The sequence below is a fragment of the Hemitrygon akajei genome, unplaced genomic scaffold (genome assembly GCF_048418815.1).
Source record: "Hemitrygon akajei unplaced genomic scaffold, sHemAka1.3 Scf000052, whole genome shotgun sequence".
Taxonomy (NCBI): domain Eukaryota; kingdom Metazoa; phylum Chordata; class Chondrichthyes; order Myliobatiformes; family Dasyatidae; genus Hemitrygon; species Hemitrygon akajei.
Genome location: NW_027331938.1, coordinates 603,746 through 621,358, shown reverse-complemented (window position 1 = coordinate 621,358; position 17,613 = coordinate 603,746). Strand labels below are relative to the sequence as shown.

The following is a 17,613-nucleotide window of genomic DNA, read 5'->3' as shown; positions in this document are numbered from 1 at the left end:
ACAGTTTTTCTTTTTTGTACTGAATTTTAATCCTATCCTTTAATTAATCATTAAATCAAATTAATGTTTCTTTCTTGTCAGTCTTCATTCTAAATATTCTTAGATACACATTACAAAAAAGATATATCTACGATGTTGTTCTTTTTTTGAGGCTGTGTGAAAATAAAAAAATGTTTTTCTCTTGTATGTCTTCATCCTTAAATATTCATAGATGCATTTTACAAAAGAGGACACATCTACGATGTTGTGCTTTTCTCAGTCCATGTGAAAATTTCCGGCTCAGAGCAATGGTTGATCCATGTAGATGCAAAAATAGTAATTAGAGAGAACATTGGAGACCGAACCACGTTACATTCTATGCATATTAATCACGATTGAATATGGTACATTATCGTGCTTCCTGTTATAGAGGAGATGTTAAAAGTCAATAGAGTGGACAAAGCAGTTTCACCGGGAGCCTCTCTGGTATCCAGGAAATAGTAATGAATAACGCAAGAAAAATTAATAATAATTTCGCCTTGTCCGTGGGAGCGGTCTGTGAGGCAATGAGGCTCAAGTGCTTAACAATACAGAACTAACGTTGAGCAGCGAATACATAGAAGGTCCATTTACTATAAATTCAAGAGCTTTTCGTTTTCGTTTCTCGAAATATCACTATTAATGCCCCGATAATCACTTTTACTACCTTTTCTGAACACTGGGTGTAGTACCTCCCCCATTATAGGTATGAGAAAGGATGAGATCTGGGCCAAATTGCGCAATTAAGCGTTCAGCATATCACGCATCATCCTGGATAATCCCAGTTCTGATACTGGGTCTTCCACAGTGCCTTGTTCCACAGATCCAATCTGATGTACCGAGTTTCCAGCACTTTATAAGAGGACGCAGGAATATGGCATTGGGGCAGAAAAAAAATCAGCCATGATTGAATGATGGAGGAGACTCGATGGACTGAATCACTTCATTCTGCTCTGATATCTTATCATGACTGAATGATGAGTCCTTCATATCCCGTATGAGGATTTGTGACGTGTGAGGGACAATTACAGATTTGTTCAATGAGATCTTTTTATTTGTCTTCAGCGTTTAAATTTCAGTGAGATTCGCTTTTGAAAAAATTGAGCAGAAATATTTTTTTTCCCTTTGTATTGTTAAGGTGCTTCATTATCTCTCTGGTTAAAGTTAGACCTGCGGTGAGAGATTTATTGGAAGAAAAGCCCACAGCTGGAAAGAAGCCACGAATGAGAACGAGGGAACAGCGACAAGTGAACCAGCCCGAGGACTGAGAGTACCAACTGAAGAGAACCCTCTGACTCAGAGTTTTCATTGATTCAGTCAGGAGAAGGTTTGGTGAGTCTCATTCACTCGAACACTGGTCCTGTAAACATTACATATGTGTACAAAGGAAGGTACGAAATAGGTGGAATTCCTCTGTCAGTCCCAGTTGCAATCGCTCCAGGTCTGGCAATGTGCTTTCAGAAGCCCAGCTCTTTACAGTCACTCACATTCTCTGAGTGTTTGCTCATTTCAAGGTGCTGCATCATCTGAAGAAGCTTTTGGTGAGTTCTGATGTTTCCTTGTTACGTTATAATCATCTTAAAATGCTTTGACAATTTCCTCCCTTTATAAGAAGCCCCAAGTGTGTCGTGTTGTAGTGATTGTAGAAATGTGGAATTACCATGAACTGCAGCAACATGCCCTTGATCCCATTGGCTATTGCAATCTGCAGTGATATACTTACCCTCGAATATATCGTCGCGTAGGCCTCTGCTGAGAACAGACCATTTAAAAAGCAAAATATCCCAACACTGCATTTTATTCAGTCCTAACTAGCACATGGCAACCCATAATTTACATTGACATACCTTGGCCTCATCAAGTACGTTTCTGCTAATTACATTGTCAGAACCTGTGAAGGTGACATTAAGCAGAGGTGGAAATTCAAAGTTATGTTCCAATGGACGTTGTGCATGGGACTTCAGTAAAGCCTTTGACAAGGTGTCACGTGGCAGCTTGGTCTCGATGATTAGGTCCCTTGCTGTCCGGAGAGAGCAAATTGGATGTATTCAAAATTAGCTTCAAGGTAGCAAGCAAAGAGTGCTGGTTGAAGGTTTCTCCTCGCAATGGAGGTGAGTAATTAGCGATATGCCGTGAGGCTACAAATTGGGATCTTTGAGATTCGTTATTTTATGGCAATGATTTGGATGCAATTACACAAGGATTACTTGACAGGTAAGTTCGCAGAATGCACAACGTTAGTAGTTGCTGTTCACAGAGAAGATTATCGTAGCATCTAGGGGATCTAAATGGACAGGGGCTGGTAAAGAGATTGCAAAGCCAATCTGATCAGCAGCGGATTCATGCAGATGTTGGGGATCATGTGGAGGAAACAGCCAGAGGAAGTGGATGAGGCAGGTGCAGTTGCATAATTCAAAAAGCAGTTGGGGTGTGTAGATGGAGTGAAGAGGCCAGAAGGGAGATGGCCCCATCACAGGAAATTGTGACCATCTCAGTGGGCACTGTGGTTGGCATTGTCTCGTTGGGCTGAACGCTCTGAATTTGGATTGGATTGCTCTATGACTCTGTCAGTAGATGCCCCAGGTATCAGTGGACAGATATGGTGTGGAAGTGGTTACTAACAGGGAATGTTTGGTCCCCATGCCAAATGCTGCAGGGGATGGAAATACTGTCATATTTGCAAAGTAGTCGTACTCTCTGACTCACTGTCTGCTTGTTGTGAAATTTAGAGCCTCACCAGCAGGTGGAGCTGTCCTGCAGAGCGACCAAAGTGTTATCAGACGACGACAATCAACAATCGCCACTCAGACTCAGAATGGACAAAGGTATGATCACAGGGATCTTTGAATTAAACTTTTGTCGCGTTTGTACGCAATAGTTCAGTTAAAAAAGCTGACATAGGTGTTAACAGGGCATAGAAATGTTTCATCCAGCAGTGTCATTTATCCCACTGGTAAAGCGGCCTTGAGCAATTGATCAACCCAACAGTTCCAGCGCAGGGACCTGACACCAGTAATGGTCGAATCACTCCGCTGATCATACAAAGCTTCAGTTTGGTGAAAGGAGCAGGGACTCCTGAGTCAGGTGGTCGTGAGTGAAACACAGACAGGAATGTGACAGCGAACTTGTCGTTTATGTGAATGTTCATGGACAGGGTCCGTTTCACCTCCAGACAGGCCCTGAGGAGTAAGACATCTTCAACTTTCATTGATAAAATTCAGAAGCAGATGATAGGAGCATTTCCGGGATTTCCGAGATTCTGTGATAACACAACATTTCAGGTTTTGGAAGGAAAGCTACCAACTCCCCCCCTGGTTTTTCTTGCCTGCTACGCAAAGGAGGAGGGGTGTCACCGAAATCTGTTTTCTGTAGCGGAGCGGAGATCATTGCCGGTGCTGGGAATGGCTGAGGATCAGGAGGCAGCTCATTGTAGATACATTTGTGATCTGCTTCGGAGTTTTAACACACCAGTGAATGTCTGGACTGTGGAGAAATGGTGAACCTGAGTTTCTAAATATTTCCCTCTTGATATGATCTTCCACATGAATTTAAATTCCTAGGATCTTGGCTGGGAAACCCGGCATAACCAATGACCAAATGTCTCTGTCACCTGTAGACATTGTGATTGTGCTCAAATTTGAGATTCCAGCTGGAATAAAAACGATGCTCCAGCCTGGAAACGGGTCCTTCGGCCCATATAATTCATGCTGATCTAAACGTCCCATTTTCCTGCCGTTTTCCCAAATTTCCCTCGTAAACGTCTTCTCCCCTTTTTCCTGCCCACATGCTCTCAATTTTGTAATTGTATTTGTGTTTGCGGCCTCCTCTGGATGCATGTAATTTATACCCATCAGCCACCACGTGAAAGAATGCCCCTTTGGTCCCTTTTAAATCTCTGCCCTCGAGTCCCAGACTCCCCTACCCGGGGAAAAAGACTATGACCATCTATCCTATCTGCGCCCCTGATTACTGTGTGTGTGTGTGTGTGTGTGTGTGTGTGTGTGTGTGTGTGTGTGTGTGTGTGTGTGTGTGTGTGTGTGTGTGTGTGTGTGTGTGTGTGTGTGTGTGTGTGTGTGTGTGTAAGGTTTCCCTTCAAGCTCCTGAGCTCCAGGGCAAGCTGTCCCAGCCCAACCATATAACACAAAAAACAACACCCTAGCCCAGTACCGTAGTGTTCATTCTTCACTACACACTTTCCAGCTTCATCACCTCCATCCTATAGATTAGCAACTGCAACTACACACAAAGCTCTATAACCAAGACTTTGCCAATGACATGCATAGTTGTTACATGATGATCAGCAGGTGGGGGATAAGAGGGGAACCAGGGGAGAGGTCAGCATTGATCTCAAGGGAATGCTCAGCCTGCGACCCAGGGGACTGGAGAAAGCAACTCCAGTCCCCTTGTCCAGTCTCCAGCCCCTCGTGTGACAAAGCAACTGGAGAATGTGTGATCCCGTTGTTGGTCTTTGTGTGACACAGACTACTGGACAGTTAGTGACCGAGGGAGATTTTAACTTGTGGAAGATAATCACAGTGATATTTCCCAGTATCACCGGACACCGGTGCATTATGATCCCGTGGTCATCCGTGCGTTCAACTGCTGTGATTAGTATTACTGTGCCGATCGTGCTATTTTACTGGGAGTAAATGTGTCCAGGCACCGGCTTATCGGGATGATCACCTGACAGGATGTACGGTTCACATTAACCAGCACAGTTCCACTCCAAATCTGGTCAGCCAGAGTATCGGCTCCATTGCAATCTGAATCAGTTTTGCTCAGGTCTAAATCATACTTGTATAACCTGCAACTCATCACTTATTTCAGGTGGGAAATTGAAACGAGCAGTGAAAAGACTGAAGAGGTTTTTAACAGGCGGATCATCGAGGGAAGATGATCTGGACAAGGCAAGCAAGGTACGAAAGCAGGGTCAGATTGAGAGCGATGTCCCAATGGAATGCGGTCCGGCCGCAGAGGAGGAGGAGCAAATTCAGCCCAGAGACAGTGACGTCAGAGACACTGATCCGGACCCTGGAACCAGCACAAGTGAGGCGACTGCCTGTCGGCTCGGAAGCTCATTGAACACAGAACTGTCAAATCCCCAAGAAGGAGCGGGTGAGTGAAATATGAGCGTGATGTGCTCACAGAATGCGGCAGGGTGGAGGGTAAAGGTGAGGCCTTGTTGGAGGGTTGGTCAGAGGAGAGGGAAAATGTGTGGGTGTGGTACATATGGTGCACTGGGCAGCCGTTACCCCACTACAGGAAATGTACTACCTGCTCTGAGGATTTCCAGGATGTGAATTGGAGGAGATGCAGCTGTCCAGATGAGGAGAGTATTTCCGGGATGTGTATCAGGGGAAATGTATTCGCCAGGATGGAGAGAGTATCTCTGGGAAGCGAATATTACCAACAGTCCCAACATTTATGCCCATCCAAATTTAAATAGGTGAATGGGTCGGATGGGGGATGGACTGGTTTATATTAAATGTGGTCCTTCTATTTCGTAATGCCTAGAACATTGTTGGGTAGGCTTTAAGGCAAGTGTTACATTCAAGTCAAGTCAAGTCACTTTTTTATTGCCATTTCGACCATAACTGCTGATACAGTACATAGTAAAAATGAGTCGTTTTTCAGGACCATGGTGTTGCATGACACATTTGACTGAACTACGTAAAAAAACAACAGAGGAAAAGAAAAAAAAAACACACAACAACTACACTAAACTACACACCTAACTAGGACTGCATAAAGTGCACAAAACAGTGCAGACATTACAATAAATAATATACGTGACAATCGGGCAGTAAGGTGTCAGGCCAGGCTCTGGGTACTGAGGAGTCTGATAGCTTGGGGGAAGAAACTGTTACATAGTTTGGCCGTGAGAGCCCGAATGCTTCGGTGCATTTTCCCAGATGGCAGGAGGGGGAAGAGATTGTATGAGGGGTTCATGGATCCTTTATAATGCTGCTGGCTTTACGGATGCAGCGTGTGGTGTAAATGTCCGTAATGGCGGGAAGAGAGACCACGATGGTCTTCTCAGCTGACCTCACTATCCGCTGCAGGGTCTTGCGATCCGGGACGGTGCAATTTCCGAACCAGGCAGTGATGCAGCTGCTCAGGATGCTCTCAATACAACCACCTTAGAATGTGAAGAGGATGGGGGGTGGGAGATGAACTTTCCTCAGCCTTCGCAGAAAGTGGAGACGCTGCTGGGCTTTCTTTGCTATGGAGCTGGTGTTGAGGGACCAGGTGAGATTCTCCGCTAGATGAACACCAAGACATTTGTTTTGTTTACATTCAGAGACAGGTTGTTGGCTCTGCACCAGTCCGTTAGCCGCTGCACTTCCTCTATGTAAGCTGACTCGTCGTTCTTGCTGTGTGTTGCAGCACAGTCGTGGGTCAACAGAGTGAACAGCAGTGGTCTGTGCACACAGCCGTAGGGGGACTCCGTGCTCAGTGTGATGGTGTTGGAGATGGATAATTAATCCAATTTTCTATCTGGAGGCAGGTTCAAGACACGATTTTTTGTTGAGTTGGGTGAGAGCGGTGGAGACGAGGGATATCTGAGTTCAAGCCTACATTTTCCTTTTTATATTTACAGAGCCAGAGTTTACAATCTCCGACCTCCTGGCACAGGGGGAGGAATATCGACTGTACCAACTGACGAAGTTCTACAGGGACAGACTCAAACAAGCAATTGAAGAAAAGGTTGAGAGACTGGGTTGGATGTTGACAAAGGAGGGACATTTCAGTAGAGAAGAAAATGAGGTGAGTGCAGTTCGTGCATTGTCACTGATCTGCTGGTATCAGAGGGAATAGTGATCAACATTAATCTCCTGCACGTTTTAGGAGATCGACTTGGGAATGGAGACTTTGATCTCTGACTTGTCTCTCGTCGATCTGGTCTCAGCTGTTAAGGTTGGGAGCACTGGGAACTGCAGGTTTAGCATCACCTTTTCTTGTATCACCTGCTGTATTTATCAGTGTGAAGTAAGAGCAGTGGCTGCATATCTGGACTTCCAAAAGGCATTCGGTCTGAAACTAATTTCAAATCTTTGCTGAACCGTCGGGTAGCTTCACGTCATCTCATTAATCCAGGATGAGTATTAAACTGTCAATTGGGCCAACCGGCTTCACTGCGGTACCTGAGGGAGGGAAACCAGCTAACCACAGCTTGTCTTGGTTCCGTGAGTTCCCAAACAATGTGTTTCTGACTTGTCATAGTCACAGCAAAGTACAGTGCAGAAACCGGCCTTTTGGCCCATCTATTCCTTGCCAGACTACAGAATCTACTTATTCCCATTGACCTGCACCGGGCCATGGCGCTCTATACGCTCATTACGCAAGCATCTGTTCAGAATTCTCTTATCCACTTGCCCTGCTAGCTAGTTTCGCACTCTCACCACCCTCTGAGTAAACAGGTTTCACCTTTGTACCCTTTGAACTTTTCACCTTTCACCCTTTAGTGATAACCTCTTGTTGTAGTACCTCTTTACCTCAGTACAAAATGCCTGCTTGCATTTATCCTATCTATATCCCAATGTAATTGTGTACACTTCTATCAAATCTCCGCTCAGTCTTTCATGTTCCAATGAATAAAGTCCTAATCAGTTCACTCTTTTCTTATAACTTAGGTCTTCCAGTCCAGGTAACATCCTTGTAATGTTTTTTCTGTAGTGTTTCAAATTTATTTCCATCTGTCTCTCCATAGGCCTCTCCAACGTCTTATACAACATCATATCGTACACGATATTTTCATTTACCAAGGTTAATGCGCTAAGAAACTTTCTTTCAGAGCCTATCAACATTTGCTGCCACTTTCAATGGCTTACGTACCTGTATTCCCAGATCACTTTGTTCTACCGGTCTCTCAGTAAGATCTACCCTGATTGGTCCATCCAAAGTGCAACATCTTGCACCTGTCTGCATTAAATTGCATCGGCCCCGTTTAAGCGCATTCTCCAGTTGGTCCAGACCTCACTGCAAGCTCGTGTAGTCTTCCTCTTTGTCCACTGCACCTTCCAAATGTTGGAGTCAACAGCAAATTTGCTGATGCTGTTAACCGTAATTTCATCCAGATCATTGATATAGATGACAAACAACAACAAGCACAGCACCGATCCCCGTGACACTGCACGAGCTACAGGCGCCAATCAGAAATGCAACAGTCTATAGTGACACTCCGGATTCTTTCCAAAAAGTTAGTGTCTAATCCAGTTTACTACTTTATCTTGAATGCTAAGCAACTGAATCTTCTAGACCAACCTCCTATACGGGACCTTGTCAAATACCGTGCTGAAGTCCATGTAGACAATATCCACAACCTTGCCTTCATCAACTTTCCTGGTAACTTCCTCGAAAAACTCTGAGATTGAATAGATGTGAAAGATCACGCACAAAGCTGATATCTTATGACCACAAACATCAATAGTTTGATCTAAAAGGGCAGAAGAAAGCACAAAACATAAAATAAATCTGGTGACTAGCTGATACCTCATGATCCCAAAAAATCAACAGGTTGTCCTGAAAGGGAAGAAGATCAATAGGATTTCCTGAAAGGGAAGGGGCAAACAAAAAAAAATCTGCTAACTTGCTGAATATCTGACTAATGAGAGACAGGGACACACCATTTCAGGTCACTCTCCTTCGAGGTCACAAACAGTGATTGTCTTGTCCTAGATCTGACCTATTCAGCCATGAGTGGTATTAGAAAATCAAGTGTGTTACACCCGTGAGTAACTCTGTTCTCGTTGGGATTCATTGGCGCTGTCTGTAATGGATCACACAGGCATCATCCAAAGGCAAGAGGTAATCTGTAAATATGATGCTGATCTATAAATTCATCATCTGGAGACGACTGCTTTACTGGTTAAATTTCTTTCACAACTTAACTCCTCAGACCTGGTAGCAGTGAAACTGAGGGATTATTTTACAGTGCAGTGGACCATCAGGGAATTATGCTGATTTATTTCATAATTGTTGTCCATTATTCGTGTTATGGAAAAGCTTTCCAATTCCCTTCTGGTAACTGTTCTAGGAGATCAATCATTCAGATCCAGGACATAGAACATAGCATAATTCAGCACAGTACAGGCCCTTCAGCCCACAATGTTGTGCCGACCCTTAAACGCTGCCTGACCCTTAAACCCTGCCTCTCTTATTTCTCAGAGCAATGTCCTAAGCCCATCCATATTCAGTTTCCTTAACTCCATCATAGGGGTATGTTGCTTGAAGACTATTCAATGTTTAATTCATAATTCCTCAGTTAATCAGGAAACCCATGCCTGCATTCAGGAAGTCATTACCATTTTACGGTATGAGTGCCAGGCAGTAACCATCTCCATTATAAGATAGCCGCACTGACATTCCTTAATCTTCTTTTGTCTTTACACATCATAAGACCATAAGGCATCAGAGCACAATTGGCCATTAGGCCCATCGATTCTGCTCCGCCATTACATCATGGGTGATGTACTATCCCTCTCAACCCCATTCTCCTGCCTTATCCCAGTGAACTTTGCTGACCAGACTAGTCAAGAACGTACCAACCTCTTTTGGAAGGAGACAGCGAGGCTTTGAGAGGAAGTGCGGCGGCGGCCATTTTCAAATTGCTTCTCAGATCGGAGTTCTGAGAGGCGGGACTGCGCAGGCGCGTGAAGGAGGCCTGGGAAGGAGGGAAGATATAAAAAGAACGCAGCCTTAAGCAGCGGGCAGCTTCGTTTGCGGGCAGCGGAGTGAGCCGGGAGCAGAGTGCAGGGCTTGGGCTCAGAGGGCTTAGGCTGAAGAGGGCACAGTAGGCTTATCTTTTAGTTCTCCTTGTTACTTTCAGTTATTCGGGAAGTATGAGTGTGAGGGCAGCTTGTTGTTCTCGGTGTCGGATGTGGGAGATCCTGGAGTCTCCGAGCCTCCCGGACGTCCACATCTGCACCAGGTGCGCCGAACTGCAGCTCCTGAGGGACCGAGTTAGGGAACTGGAGCTGCAGCTCGATGACCTTCGCCTGGTCAGGGAGAGTGAGGAGGTGATAGAGAGGAGTTACAGGCAGGTGGTCACTCCGGGGCCACGGGAGGCAGATAGGTGGGTCACGGTCAGGAAGGGGAAGGGGCAGGTACTAGAGAGTACCCCAGTGGCTGTACCCCTTGACAGTAAGTACTCATGTTTGAGTACTGTTGGGGGGGACAGCCTACCTGGAGGAAGTGACAGTGGCCGGGCCTCCGGCACAGAGGACGGCCCTGTAGCTCAGAAGGGTAGGGATAGAAGAAAGAGGACCATAGTAATGGGGGACTCGATAGTCAGGGGTTCAGACAGGCGGTTCTGTGGAGGTGATCGGGAGTCCCGGATGGTGGTTTGCCTCCCTGGTGCCAAGGTTCGGGACATTTCTGATCGCGTCCAAGATATCCTGAAGTGGGAGGGTGAGGAGCCAGAGGTCGTGGTACATGTAGGTACCAATGACATAGGTAGGAAAGGGGAAGAGGTCCTGAAACGAGAGTATAGGGAGTTAGGAAGGCAGTTAAGAAGAAGGACCGCAAAGGTAGTAATCTTGGGATTACTGCCTGTGCCACGTGACAGTGAGAGTAGGAATGGAATTAGGTGGAGGATGAATGCGTGGCTGAGGGATTGGAGCAGGGGGCAGGGATTCAAGTTTCTGGATCATTGGGACCTCTTCTGGGGCAGGCGTGACCTGTTCAAGAAGGACGGGTTACACTTGAATCCTGGGGGGACCAATATCCTAGTGGGGGGGTTTGCTAGGGCTACAGGGCAGACTTTAAACTAGTAAGATGGGGGGGCGGGAATCAATTTGAAGAAACTATGGGAGAGGAGGTTAGTTCACCAGTAGAGCAAGTAAGTAGACAGTGTGTGAGGGAGGAAAGGCAGGTGATGGGGAAGGGATGCGCTCAGCCCGAAGATGTAGGGGGGAAGAAAGAAAAGGATAATAAATTTGAATGCATTGTTAGGGATGAAAAGAGAGGAGGAGGTGGAGAGTATCTTAAATGTATCTATCTTAATGCTAGGAGCATTGTAAGAAAGGTGGATGAGCTTAAAGCATGGATTGATACCTGGAATTATGATGTTGTAGCTATTAGTGAAACATGGTTGCAGGAAGGGTGTGATTGGCAACTAAATATTCCTGGATTTAGTTGCTTCAGGTGTGATAGAGTAGGAGGGGCCAGAGGAGGAGGTGTTGCATTGCTTGTCCAAGAAAATCTTATGGCGGTGCTTTGGAAGGATAGATTAGAGAGCTCCTCTAGGGAGGCTATTTGGGTGGAATTGAGGAATGGGAAAGGTGTAGTAACACTGATAGGAGTGTATTATAGGCCACCTAATGGGGAGCGTGAGTTGGAAGAGCAAAAGTGTAAGGAGATAGCAGATATTTGTAGTAAACACAAGGTGGTGATTGTGGGAGATTTTAATTTTCCACACATAGATTGGGAAGCTCATTCTGTAAAAGGGCTGGATGGTTTAGAATTTGTGAAATGTGTGCAGGATAGTTTTTTGCAACAATACATAGAAGTACCGACTAGAGATGGGGCAGTGTTGGATCTCCTGTTAGGGAATGCGATAGGTCAGCTGACAGATGTATGTCTTGGGGAGCACTTCGGGTACAGTGATCACAATAGCATTAGCTTCAATATAATTATGGAGAAGGACAGGACTGGACCTAGAGTTGAGATTTTTGATTGGAGAAAGGCTAACTTTGAGGAGATGCGAAAGGATTTAGAAGGAGTGGATTGGGACAATTTGTTTTATGGGAAGGATGTAATAGAGAAATGGAGGTCATTTAAGGGTGAAATTATGAGGGTACAGAATCTTTATGTTCCTGTTAGGTTGAAAGGAAAAGTTAAAGGTTTGAAAGCGCCATGGTTTTCAAGGGATATTAGAAACTTGGTTCGGAAAAAGAGGGATGTCTACAATAGATATAGGCAGCATGGAGTAAAGGAATTGCTCGAGGAATATAAAGAATGTAAAAGGAATCTTAAGAAAGAGATTAGAAAAGCTAAAAGAAGATACAAGTTTGGTTTGGCAAATAAGGTGGAAGTAAATCCAAAAGGTTTCTACAGTTATATTAAAAGCAAGAGGATAGTGAGGGATAAAATTGGTCCCTTAGAGAATCAGGGTGGTCAGCTATGTGTGGAGCCGAGGGAGATGGGAGAGATTTTGAATGATTTCTTCTCTTTGGTATTCACTGAGAAGAAGGATATTGAATTGTGTAAGGTGTGGGAAACAAGGAAGTTATGGAACCTATGACAATTAAAGATGTGGAAGTACTGGCGCTTTTAAGAAATTTAAAAGTGGATAAATCTCCGGGTCCTGACCGGATATTCCCCAGGACCTTGAGGGAAGTTTGTGTAGAGATAGCAGGAGCTCTGACGGAGATCTTTCAGATGTCATTAGAAACGGGGATTGTGCAGGAGGATTGGCATATTGCTCATGTGGTTCCATTGTTTAAAAAGGGTTCTAGAAGTAAGCCTAGCAATTATAGACCTGTCAGTTTGACATCAGTGGTGGGTAAATTAATGGAAAGTATTCTTAGAGATAGTATTTATAATTATCTGGACAGACAGGATCTGATTAGGAGTAGCCAGCATCGATTTGTGCGTGGAAGGTCATGTTTGACAAACCTTATTGAATTTTTTGAAGAAGTTACGAGGAATGTTGACGAGGGTAAGGCAGTGGATGTAGTCTATATGGACTTCAGCAAGGCCTTTGACAAAGTTCCACATGGAAGGTTAGTTAAGAAGGTTCAGTCGTTAGGTATTAATGCTGGAGTAATAAAATGGATTCAACAGTGGCTAGATGGGAGATGCCAGAGAGTAGTGGTGGATAATTGTTTATCGGGATGGAGGCCGGTGACTAGCGGGGTGCCTCAGGGATCTGTTTTGGGCCCAATGTTGTTTGTAATATACATAAATGATCTGGATGATGGGGTGGTAAATTGGATTAGTAAGTATGCCGATGATACTAAGGTAGGAGGTGTTGTGGATAATGAGGTGGGTTTTCAAAGCTTGCAGGGAGATTTATGCCGGTTAGAAGAATGGGCTGAACGTTGGCAGATGGAGTTTAATGCTGAGAAGTGTGAGGTTCTACATTTTGGCAGAAATAATCCAAATAGAACATACGGGGTAAATGGTAGGGCATTGAGGAATGCAGTGGAACAGAGAGATCTAGGAATAACAGTGCATAGTTCCCTGAAGGTGGAGTCTCATGTAGATAGGGTGGTGAAGAAGGCTTTTGGAACGCTGGCCTTTATAAATCAGAGCATTGAGTACAGAAGTTGGGATGTAATGTTAAAATTGTACAAGGCATTGGTAAGGCCAAATTTGGAATATTGTGTACAGTTCTGGTCACCGAATTATAGGAAAGATATCAATAAATTAGAGAGAGTGCAGAGACGATTTACTCGGATGTTACCTGGGTTTCAGCACTTAAGTTACAGAGAAAGGTTGACAAGTTATGTTTCTATTCATTGGAGCGTAGAAGGTTGAGGGGGGATTTGATCGAGGTATTTAAAATGTTGAGAGGGATAGATAGAGTTGACGTGAATAGGCTGTTTCCATTGAGAGTAGGGGAGATTCAAACGAGAGGACATGATTTGAGAGTTAGGGGGCAAAAGTTTAAGGGAAACATGAGGGGGTATTTCTTTACTCAGAGAGTGATAGCTGTGTGGAATGAGCTTCCTGTAGAAGTAGTAGAGGCCAGTTCAGTTGTGTCATTTAAGGTAAAATTGGATAGGTATATGGACAGGAAAGGAGTGGAGGGTTATGGGCTGAGTGCGGGTAGGTGGGACTAGGTGAGGTTAAAAGTTTGGCACGGACTAGGAGGACCGGAATGGCCTGTTTCCGTGCTGTGATTGTTATATGGTTATATGTTATATGGATAAATATACCCAATGACCTGGTCTCCACAGCTGTCAGTGCCAATGAATTCTACAGATTCACTACTCCTCGGCTAAATAATCTCCTCATTTCTGTTCTAAATGGACGTCCCTCTAATCTGAGGCTGTTCCGTCTGGTTCTAGACTTCCCCACTTAGAAACATCATCTCCACGTCCTCTCAATGTCTTTCGATATTCCACAGGTTACAATTAGATTCCCCCTCATCCTTCCACACTCCAGCCAGTACAGGCGCATCCAGGATCCATTCCCCTCAAAATCTGGTTTAATATCACAGGTTCTGTTCGTTTAGATTCCTCTCTGGATTTTTCACAACGCCATCACATATTTTCTCTGATCAGGGGATCAAAATATGCGAGTGCGATCTGGCCAGTGCTTGTTCTTATATTCTGATCCTCTCGAAATGAATGCTAGCATTGTATTTGCCTTTCCGAACACCGACTCAACCTGCACGGAATCCTGCACCAGGTCGCCAGAGACTCTTTACAACTCCGATTTCTGAATTTTCTCCCAGATTCAAAAATAGTCTACGTCTTCATTATTTCTGCTAAAGTATACGGCCACGTACCTCACTATACTACATTCCAATTGCCACTGATGTGTCCATTTTTTCATAGGTCCATGTCCTCCCGCGAAATCCCTGCTTCCTCAACACTTCCCCTCCCTCCCCATATCTTCGTAACACCCACAATAATGGCCATAAAGCCTACAAATCATTGACATAACGGAAAAAGAAATTGTCCCAAAACCAACCACTGCAGAACACCACAGGTCACCAACATTCGACCAGAGAAAGCCCTATTTGTTCCCATTCTGTGCTTCCTGGCAGTCAGAAAAATCTGTCTGGAGAAAATCTTGGATCCTCTATCCATGCCAGTGCCTTCCTTGTCCTACTGTCAGCCCTTGTTAAACGGCGTCATGTGGGACACCTGGTCAAAGGTCCTCGGGAAGTCCAAGTAAACAACTTGCACTGACTCTCCGTTGTCGACCCAGCATGCTGTTCTCTCAAAAAATTCCAACAGTTCTGTCAGGCAAAATTCCCTTCATGGATGTTGGCCTTTTTCTTATCATGTGCGTCCGAATACCCCGAAACCTTATCCTCAATTACCGACTGCTGACATCTTCCCAAACGCTGATCAGACTAACTGGTCTATAGTTTAAAATGAACAGTCCTCCGGAACCATTCCAAAATCTAGTGATTCTTCAGTGATCATTACTAATGTCTCCACAATCTCTTCAGCCTCCTCTTTCAGAAGCAATCGGGTGAGTTGATCTGGACTCATCTATCTTCAGAACTTTCAGCTTTCCGAGCGCCTTCTCCGCAATAATTGCAAATACACTCACTTCTGCCACCAGACATTCTCAAATATCTGGCACGTTCTAGTGTTTTTACAGTGAGGACCGACGCAAAATGCCGACCAATATCTTCCGGCATTTCCTTGTCCCCTGACATTACCTCTCCACTGTCATTTTCAAGCAGCCCAATATCCACTTTCCTCTCTTTCAATCTTCATATATCAGACGGACGTTTTGGTAAGCTATTTTACATCATTCTCTAGCCTGCCTTCCTATTTCATTTTTTCTCTATTTACGGCTTTTTAATTGCCTTCTGTTGATTTGTAAAAACATCCCAGTCCTCCAGCTTTCTACTATATTTTGTAATATTCTGTGCCCTCTCCTTTGCTTTTGTGCTGCTTTGACTACCTCGTCAGCCACGGTTGATCATCCTCCCTTTAGAATAATTCTTCATCATTGTGATTGTTTGTCCTCCGAGAAACTTCAGCCATTCCTGCTCTGCTATTGTCCCTGTTAGTGTCATTTTCGAATTTATTATTTCCAGCACCTCTCTCATGCCGAAGTAATTCCTTTATTCTACTGTAGCACTGATACCTCTAACTTTACTTTCTCCCTTTCAACCTGCTCAGCTGAGTTCTGCTATTTTATGATCACCGCCTCTTAAGGGTTTATTTAGCTGAAGCTCCCTAATCAAATCTGGTTCAATACACAACACAGAATCCAGACCCGCCTTTCCTATACTGGGCTCAACCATAGGCTTCTCTCAAAAGCCATCTCATAGGCATTCTATATAAATTCCCTCACTTGGGATTCAGCACCGACCTGATTTTCCAAAGCTACCTGGATATTGAAACTCCCCGTGACAATTTTAGCATTGACCTTTTTCCATGCCTCTTCTCTCCCCCGTTGTAATATGTAGCCCACATCCTGGCTACTGTTAACATGCCTGTATATAATTTCCTTCAGGGTCATTTTATCTACGCAGTTTCTTAACATCCACATCGTCTAATCCGACATCACCTCTTTCTCAGGACTTTTCATGTTTAATGACAGCAGTTTCAACCCAACAGTTTCACCTACCTGCGTATCCTTTCGATTCAATATTTATCCTTGGATTTAAGCACCCAACTATAAACTTTTGTCAGCCACGATTCAGTGATGCCCGCCATCCATTTGTTTTTGCTCTCTCTCCCCCCTCTCTTCCGTTCTTGTTGTCACAGCTTGTTGATGTAATGCTGCACATTGACAGATCAAGGAAATTAATCACATTGCATCTACTGCAGGGTGTCAGTAAATCCTTATTCTTACACACTATTGATTTAGAATTTCCTTCAGTTACTGTTTCTCTGTTAATGACTGAACCCAGAGAGGATGAGGCAACAGCCCAGTGACTGCATCTGTTCTGAAGCTACCGGGGTCATGAACAGATACTTTCCTGCACATTCTCCATGTCTGTCTGTCTGCTCCACAATAAGTCCATTGTTTCCTTTTGTAGAAAGTCACTGAACTGACAGAGAAGGGAAACCGGGCAGAGAGTTCCAGACTCTTCCTCAGTTTGGTGAATGGCAAAGGCTCCCAGGCCCGGAGGGCGATGTGGGAATCCTTTCTGATGTGGAGGACTGAGTTACCGAAGTTGGACAGAATACTGAAGGAAATACAGGAACTCGGTATGTTAAAACCACGCACTGAACACAAAGGCACGTTGAGATAAACATTTTAGTTATTTTAATTATTTTAGCTCTGTTTCCATGGATTTTTTTAAATATTTAAACAGGTCCTGATCCACAGGAATACATGAACATCGGCCAAGGTTTATCTGAATTACCCACTCAGCTGATAGGTGAGTGATCAAATGCACAGTTCAAACCACATCTCAAGTGTTAGTTAGTGACTTGGCAAAACCCGGGAATCAAAATTCGCCATTAATCATTCGTTGATCTCTGGATTCAAGTAACAATTCAACGAATCTCTCTTTGCAGCCTGAATATTCTACAATATATTTTTCTATTAATCCAGCTGTTGGTTCTGATGAAGCCTTCACTCCAGGTCCTAACGCTCTGGGAATCCCAACACACCCTAGGCAGGCTCCTGATACACTCTATGACCCAGTCCAGGTGACTTTTCTATCTGCAGACCTTTCATCTTCCAAGCCCCTTTTCCTTTGTAATAGCACTACACGCAATTCTGTTTGCTGATTATCTTTACCTTTTGGAATTCTGCTAGTGACTTGCACAGAGTTTGTCTGGCATTTCCTTTTCACCCGTTACTGCAACTACAACAGCAGTTTCTAGTGGTCCGATGTTGACCCTCTCCCTTTTTTCACTCTTTATATATCCGGGAAAGAAAAAAAATATACTTTGGTATCCTTTCTTATATTATTGACCATTTCCTTGCATTTCCTGCACATTC

General features: G+C 44.3%; 1 protein-coding gene across 1 annotated transcript in view; it reads left to right on the top strand.

The window, feature by feature from the left end:
* The first annotated feature begins 1,181 nt into the window (after positions 1-1,181).
* The window catches only part of LOC140721194 (NACHT, LRR and PYD domains-containing protein 3-like), a 31,864-nt gene continuing 15,432 nt past the window's right edge, over positions 1,182-17,613 (top strand). Inside the window, exons 1-6 of the mRNA XM_073036053.1 lie at positions 1,182-1,350; positions 2,748-2,843; positions 4,846-5,133; positions 6,620-6,786; positions 16,700-16,871; positions 16,979-17,044. Of these exons, the coding sequence (XP_072892154.1) occupies positions 2,834-2,843; positions 4,846-5,133; positions 6,620-6,786; positions 16,700-16,871; positions 16,979-17,044 (703 nt within the window). The 5' untranslated portion in view covers positions 1,182-1,350; positions 2,748-2,833. The remainder of the gene's footprint in view (positions 1,351-2,747; positions 2,844-4,845; positions 5,134-6,619; positions 6,787-16,699; positions 16,872-16,978; positions 17,045-17,613) is intronic.